This window comes from Sinocyclocheilus anshuiensis, unplaced genomic scaffold, assembly GCF_001515605.1.
Source record: "Sinocyclocheilus anshuiensis isolate Anshui unplaced genomic scaffold, SAMN03320099.WGS_v1.1 scaffold943, whole genome shotgun sequence".
Taxonomy (NCBI): Eukaryota; Metazoa; Chordata; class Actinopteri; order Cypriniformes; family Cyprinidae; genus Sinocyclocheilus; species Sinocyclocheilus anshuiensis.
Window position 1 is genome coordinate 460854 of NW_015542391.1, and position 8778 is coordinate 469631.

At 34.1% G+C, this 8778-nt stretch overlaps 1 protein-coding gene across 1 annotated transcript in view; it reads right to left on the minus strand.

Moving 5' to 3' along the window:
• The window catches only part of LOC107692781 (AT-rich interactive domain-containing protein 5B), a 14107-nt gene extending 10669 nt beyond the window's left edge, over window positions 1–3438 (minus strand). Inside the window, exons 1-2 of the mRNA XM_016491965.1 lie at window positions 3303–3438; window positions 95–355 (exon numbers count right to left, since the gene is read on the minus strand). Of these exons, the coding sequence (XP_016347451.1) occupies window positions 95–355; window positions 3303–3323 (282 nt within the window). The 5' untranslated portion in view covers window positions 3324–3438. The remainder of the gene's footprint in view (window positions 1–94; window positions 356–3302) is intronic.
• Window positions 3439–8778: the final 5340 nt, after the last annotated feature.

The window sequence follows — 8778 nt, forward strand, 5'->3', positions numbered from 1 at the left end:
ATAACATACAGTAATCTGGTGCTCTTGAATAGATATATGCACTCTTGAATTCCTTCAGCCAAACATTATTTATCTAACTTTTCCCATCTCTCACCTCTCCGTGCTCTACTGCTCTGCCCTTCGGGGTGTCCTCAGGTAAGAAGTAGAGTCTAGAACTGGCCAGCAGGCGGCGTTGTGTCTGATCTTCCCACAGCAATGTAACCTCCGCTATACACACCGGCTCCTGGGGGCCACAGCGCATGAAGTAGAACTCCCCAAGCTTCCAAACCTGCGTTGGACCCCGAGACGCTTGCTTGCAACCCACTGACTTATAAAAGGCAAAGGACCCTCGAAGGCAGCTGGGAGCACCTAACCACTGTTTAAGACAAGAGCAAATAGGTTAGAAAATAACCTGCACATATGAGAACAACAGAATAAAGTCACCCACATATGGCTTTTTTGCAGCTGTGTGAGACAATGAGACATGTGCTTAGGATACCTTCAACAATAGCAGAGCACAGAAATTATAGGTTACACAAGTTCACAAGCATTAAAAACAGTCTATGGCAAAAAAAAACAACAACTAATCAATTCATATAGTTCACTTGGAATTTGCTCCTGTGCAGGTATTTTAAGCAAATAGAAATGCTGTCATTACACAAACACTTCATAACAGTCAGAGCTCTGGAAGTAAACGTATGCATATGAACTATGAAGCTCAAATACACACATGCAAACACCCTTCACATGATTCAAATGATCTGTCTGAGAAGTAAGCATTGCAGTCTTCTCAAACCAGCTGAGCGGTAGGAAGAATAATCGGACTTTTATCAGTGCTTTCGCTAAAATGTGAGGCAAAAAAAAAGTAATATTCCCAAAACACAATATACAGTAGAGGCAAATTACACAGGAACTAATCATTCACATAACCTACTCAGAACTGCTTGGTCTTCGTTGGTTTCCATGGTTGAAAACACATTCCAATGTATTAATCTACTTAGGAATGGCCTGATAGCAGTGGAAAAACGCATAAAGATTTTTTTATGGAAAGTAAAACATAAAACTTCTGTAACAATGGTGCCAAAATGTGGTTTGCTTCTATCAAATATAAAAACTAAAATGGACAATAAATGTGACTGAAGGCTACACTGAATAACGCAAACAAACAGATGAAATATTTAAAGACGCATATGAAGACTGATTCATTTATCTTAAACATACCATAGATAATTCAGTTAATACAAATGACATTTATTTTTTTGGTTAAAAGCATGAATGTATAATACTGTGGTTTGAATACATTCTTTTACTTTTACATTACATTTTACATTAGTGAGTCTTAATACTTGTATTATCGTTATTTTAATACCTTATTAAAATATAACAAGCTATTGTTATTGCATCAGCATACTAAAATAGCTCAAAAATAAATAAAACAAACAGGTAAAATACTTAAAACTATAAATAATACAAAAGGCTAATGGGAATTCATTAATCTGAAACAAATTCAATTAATTGGATAATATATATTTTATGAGGGCAGTGTATGTATGGATAATATATATATATATATATATATATATTATAATATTACATATAGTTTGTTACTAATATTTGAACTTAAAACCATAAAATTATATAATTTATTTTTGGTTTTTATGTCAGCACCAAAGGCTATTTCCATTGCAAAAACAGAGTATTATGACACATAATAAACACAGCACTGTAAGAACTTAAATCTTATTCATTTGTTTGTATTTAATAGATTACAATATTCATAAATAGATTATAAACAATGCAACATGCACACACACATAATATATGTATTTTGGAAAGGGACATGATCTGCACATGCACAGCATTGTATGTCATATGTTTTCCATTGTTACAGTGTGCTACTGCCTCTTATAAGAGGCCTGAATGTGACAAACTCAGTACTTTAACTTAATATGTCAATCACAGGACGAGTTCACGAGGCAATACACGGTCATGGGTCACTCACCCCCGCCCCACCCCCACCGGTAACCCACATATTCACCGAAAAACCGACCAATCACCAGCCACAACATTCGGCGTCCACATGTCGAGCGCCTACTGGTGAAAAAAGAGAACTAGTCTACAGTTAAACCACAATACATGTCTGTGACTGTCAACTTTTTACTTTATGTACTCCAACAAACACCGTTTGTGGAACGTACCATCCCAATTCTAAACACACGGAGAGCGTGAGAAAGATTTAGAAAGGCAAATATATAATAACCAATATGACCTTAGAGCTTTTAGTGTGCCCAAAATCGTTTACATTTATGAGTATGCAAATGACAATACGCTCATATTAGACTTACGGACGATACAAAATGTCTATATTTGATATGTATAATCATTTAAATAACAACAGTGATAAACAACATCCTCAATCCGGGTGCTTTGCGAGGCTTAATAATAACGTACTGGAACTCATTCAATACGTGCAACAACATATTTTAAGCAACTTCCTACTGCCACATACATAAAAGTGTCATACATCATTTCAAAAATGTACTGCTATAGTCTAGCATTTTTAGCCAACACGAGAAATCCCATATTAATATTAAAAGTAACGGAACAACTAATCGATATTACGTTATATTAGCAAAACACAACATTTTAAATGTAATATCACGGCTCATACAACGACCAAATAACTTAAGCATGACGAAAAAACTTCTTAGTCACAAAGAAAATCAGCAGCTCTACCAAGTTTACCTCTTCCTACAAGTTTCTTTACCACGTCATTTTAAAATCATGCTTAATATTCACGAGATTTTATCGAAAAATGTGTCAACGGATTGTGAATAAAAACAATACAGCGTTCGCTTTAAAATCGAGGACTGCATTCGTATGGTTTTTAATAGAAAATAAAACAAAATCTGTTTGGCAAATGTGAAATGTGGGGGGCAAGAGGGAGAATCTAGGTAGTCAACACGACACACAAAGAAATTAATCATTAACGAAAAAAATCGAAATATCAAAAGCACGCGTTTTTGATATAACAATTTTTACACAAAACCGTTGTCGCATCGAGGAAATTCCAAATACATTTCAAAACAAATAAAAGTTTCTCGTCGAAATAACGAGACAATATTTTCAAGTCTGCGTTGGCTTGATTGGGTAGAAATCAATTCGGTATTTTAGCGAACTTCAAATATTACGACGTGTCGAGGGAGCATCGATTAACAAATAACGATTTTAATTTTCAAAAACAAAGAAGCAAATTTCAAGCTCGCGCCGCGACCGCCTCGAGCTGCAACGAAGTAACAATTTAAAGTTGTAATTCAGTTTACCTGTATCGTACTCTGCTCCATTGCAACTCAACATTCCCTTATCCCTCTCGATGCCCCCTATCAAGTTACACAGCCGGGTACTAACAGCACCGGCACACACATAAACGTAGCTGAAGAAAAGCTTGTGCTTTTTTGTGAAAATAGGGCAGGATCTAGGTGTGGCTTAACTCCATTTGCCAAAAGAACTTTAATGTATGTTGTGCATTGTACATAAAATTGCTTGTGGAAACATGCTCGCTGTTTAATTTAATCCAGTGACTAACAGCGATCATAAATACAACACAATTCCAATATGGAGCCTTGAAATCAGCATTTCAAGACAAAATCTATATCTACAGTATAGAGCATGCGTGTTGATTTTTAACGAAATAGCTCATTTTGAATGCATCAAGCAAAGAGTGAACCCCTAAAGATTTACAATAATAGTGTGGCGTGAAATGTTTATAGGTTTAGTGCTATTTATTTATTTATTTAAAATAATACAATAGCAGCTATATAATGTTTGATATGTCATATATTTGCAGATTTCCTCTGAAAAGGAACATTTTCCAACTGTAAACACTAGTCTTGTTGGCCAGCAAGTCGTTTCCAAAAACAATTAGATGAACCCGTTTTAAAATGTAAAATAGATATTAAAATATTGATATAATAAACAATATAAAATTCATATAGTTTGTTCTCCAGCAGGGGGAGTGTGCACGTGATCATTTCCACGAGACAATGGCTGTGACTTTTTCATTTTTTTCCTGCTCTTGCTGACATCATAAAGCTGAATTGCATGAAAAACATGGTTGACTCGTGGTTGTCAGAGTTGCAAGGAAAAATATCATTATTCATATCATTATCATTAAATATCATATTAGTCATTTATTTAAAGATATTTAACAATTTGATATTAAATATAACAGTGGCAGGAAACCTAGATTTCATTGTTCAAGGGGGAGGGCAACAAACAAATACAATCTTTACAATATTGATTGCAAATACTATTGAGAATTTGATTCTTTCCTATAGTTGGAGGCATGTGTCCTGGTGTCCTCCCCCCCATGGTCTACAGCCCTAAGGTAGAACAAATGCTGTCCCCCATCAGTCCTGAGAGCAGGAGGTCACAGCACCATTGCAAACAGTCTCTTGCACTTGCATTTGCACTTGCATTTTTATTCTTCCGGGTCATTGTAGAATGTCTGGTGAATGTGAAGCAACTGGATATAGTTTTTCTTTTTGGCAAACCTTAATTATGTTAACAGTATTTTAAAATATAGTCTGGAGATGTGGAGCCTTGCGTGGCTTAAAAATAAATAACAAATTTAGAAAATGCAATATAGACTATTGCGTAGGGTATACACTTATTCAAACTGATCTGTTATTTATATATGACCACTCATTATTAATTATTAATAATACAAATATCATCTTTTTCATTTTATCTACAACAAGCTTTATATAAATAAGCACAAAACTGTAATAATAATAACAACAACAGTAATAATAATAATAGTGGCATAAATATGATGTATATAATGGGTAACTGAATAATAGTTTTAAAGGAACTATGCTTCATAAAAATATAATTGCTTAAATAAATAAATAAATAAAAGGAATTATGGATTGTGCCATTAAGCAGCAGTCAAGGTCCATTGTTTCTTGTTTCACATATGGCTCTGCATATCAGCACTAATGGTCAAACTACATTAACGTCATGAAATTATCTCTTTGCTTAAACAATATTAAAAATCAAAAGTCATTTATTTTTGAGGAGACTGGGAATTCATCTTAAAAGTAAAATGCCTTTTAAGAACACAGGAAGCTAGAGCACTCGTCCTCACACTGCGTTTAAAAGACCTCACGGGGGAGCTGTTGCTCATTTTCTGTGAGTGCTAAACTCTGCATTCTTGTCAAGTCGATTTATCCCTAGTATTAGTATATGACAGTTGAGAAGTGCTTAGACCAGGTGTGCCCAAACTCGGTCCTGGAGGGCCGGTGTCCTGAAGAGTTTAGCTCCAACCTCAATTAAACACACCTGAACCAGCTAATCAAGCTCTTAATAGGCATACTAGAAACTTGAAGGCAGGTGTGTTGAGGCAAGTTGGAGCTAAACTCTGCAGGACACCGGCCCTCCAGGACCGAGTTTGGGCACCCCTGGCTTAGACGTTCAACATTCTCTTAATACTGCAGCAAAATTGATTTGTAAATGGATCAATAACGTATTTTGCGTAGGCTAGGCTATCTGAAACTGGTTCTAACAATTTCTAAGAGAAATGTACGCATGCTTGCATATTCAGTTGTATTGTATTTTAGTTTACCATAATTGTCAAAAATTGAAAAGCGTCAATACACACTTTAACCATATTTCGAAGACAATAAAAATGTACTTAGGCCCTACTTAAGTGGGTCAGAAAAGCACTCTTAAGTTCAACAAATTAATCTAAAAAAAAAAACCAAACAAAAAAACATTTTCATTTAATTGTAAATAACATGCAAGTAATGAGAATGCTAAAGTGTACTTCTTTTTCACAATGGTAACAGAGATATGTTGTGATATAATAACTGTTGCTAAAGTATTCTAACATTTTGTAAACACACTTATGTAATGTAACAGATTTATATAACCAAGCAATTGCAGCATCAATTAGCTCCTATATTTGCTAAACTGGCTCAACCAATGGCATTTATTGTGTTTGTCTGACCTATGGCATGTCCTGTGATCCATATTTGGCCCTACATACATGCATTATTAGTATTCTTTTTAGACAGGACCCCAAAATAATGTTAACAGGCAAATGTGGAAAATGCATGTTAGAAGGAAATGGGTAGAGGATGGAAGAATAAATAAATAAATAAATACAAATTCTCTGACGCACATTTATTGTGGTCCAGTTCAGGCATGTTCCCCTAAACACAGAATCAGGTAATTTAGGTCCTCCTAGATCCCAAACCAGGAAATTTGCCTCCTTTTTTTGTGGTACAGCCAAGTACTATATTAAAATCCCTGAACCATCTAACTTTACTGGAAGCCTCAAGATATACAGTACAGTAGATGCAAGCAATTCTAATAGGCTTAGACAGAAATTAACTTATGTTGTTTCTTATGGACATTTGAAATAACTATACTTTACCTCAGATTAACCTGGAAATCTTGAAGACAGAGGAACTTTTGATTAGAAACCACCTGTTTGAACAAATGTCTTCACTGTCTGTGCAGCCATTTAATATTAAAGATTTATTTAAGTATGACGTTTCGTTTTGCTTATGTATTCTGGCATGTGTCTCACAGCTGGGTTGTATTTCATAACATGCTTACATATTATAATTAGATTTATAACATGCTATAAATTATATTTATAAGATATATGTTTATAAGATTTACAGACAGACAGACAGACAGACACACACACACACACACTAATATTGCAATATATATGTAAACAGCATTGGGTGGATTGGTAAAGTATTTAAACTAATTTAAGTAGAATAAAATGATATCATACCAAAAATAAACAAAAGCCTATAGGCAGCAGTGCCAGAGAGAGGAAACATTCCACAGGAAGTGGCTGAAATAGCTGGAATGCTTACTGGACAAAACAACATGGTACTTTTGAGTTAAAGCTACTTTAATTTCTTTTAAAACTGACCTTGACCCAGTGGAAAACCAAGCTTCTCAGGAAGTTTGTGGCATCCTGAAATCAGATAGCTTAAATGTCAACATACGTATTGCAGCAGTTTTCCTTTCAGCACTCTCTTGGCAATGAAATATGAAATATGACACTTCATGTTTTAGTTTGCAGTCTTGCAAGAAATACTGCTCAGTATTAACAACTCATGAGCTTCCTTATTTGTATCAGTTCCCACAAGTCAGAGGCAGGAGCCCTAGAGGCTGTAGGCCACAGGGATTCTGGGTTTCTGCCAAATAGAGCAGACGAGTGCTTGGCCGATAATCTAGTTTGTCAATGAAACAAAAACTGGACCTGTTTCACTCTGGATTTGAAATCCTTTCAGCTAAAGCTAAAATCCATTCCAAATTTAACAACACAAAAAGCCTTTGTTTCAGCATTTTTCAGAATAAAATATGCTTCACAATATCACATTCACAAATGTAGAGCTGTGAATTACGCAGACTTTACCCTGATGACAAATTAACACATACACACACGTGATAACAAGAGCTACGGTCAATGAAAATTAAATCAAGACATGCAGGCCTCTTTCCAAACTTATGTACCAAGTTTTGGTTTCCCCACTTCCGGATACTCCTTACTTTTGTGTCTCACAAGATAGGGTTGCATGTTCTGTGTTTTCTAAGATGAAATTAGGGTGTAGCATTTCCAAGAATTTCTGCATGCATAATCATTCACATACAGATCCTCTAGCTATACTATTTTAGCATATTTCAGTGTCCAGTAATATGGGAACTTGTTTTAAGGCTTTGCAATAACACCTGCAAACATCATAAGAGCTATTACTTTAATAATTACACTTACTAGCTCTCTAAGTCTGTTTATTTAACCTTTACTTTAAAGTTTAAGTAAAAAAAAAAAAAAACATTAAAATATTTAAGTGACATACAACCTTATTTAAAAAAAAAACTAAATAAAGGAACTGTAAGACTTTACAGTAAAGGTCAATTTGTTATAATTAATTGTAAATTGTAAGTTAATGCATTTGTTATAATAACCTAAAAATTAACTATTTTTACAGTGTTTATTAATCTTGGCGAATGTTCTACACATACTAATCAATTTTTAAAACTGTGTGTGCATTTAACAGTTTAACAGTGTACATTAAATGCATATTAATGTTTTATGAATGAACATTAACAATAAACATTTTACCTTGACTGAATAAATGCTTAATAAATGCTTAAGAACATAAATGTTCTTTGTTAGTTTGTGATAACTATTACAGCAACTAATGTTAATAAATTGAGTGTTATTGTAAAGTGATACTAAAATATAATAAAATAAAATGTATCTTTAAAATATGCAATTTTTTTAAATTAAATTTTTAAAGCATAAAATAAATAGGATCTTTAAATGGTTTTAAATTTCCACCACATTTTACTGTCAATTACAGATATTGGGTCCACAAAAAGTATGTTTTGTCCATACTTTAGGACATTCTCATGAATCCCTATATAACTGGGTCACAGCAGTTTGAATGAGAACTATCCTGCAGAGAGCCGTCACCCCCACCCCCTCACTCTGTGACATGCATTCTTCATGTTTCCCTCCATATTCTTTCTTTTCTTCGAGCACATTTGCACATGTGCAGGGGCAAAGCAGCAAGACACAGACCAATTCAGTCATCATCTTTGTTCTTGTAATCTGTTTTAAGGAGTCAAGTGACATATACAGAGTCACTGTATATATTTAACATCATATGCTATATATGTAACTGTCATGTGCTATGTATATATATATAAATATATATATATATATATATATATATATATATATTTACATTTAGTCATTTAGCATAT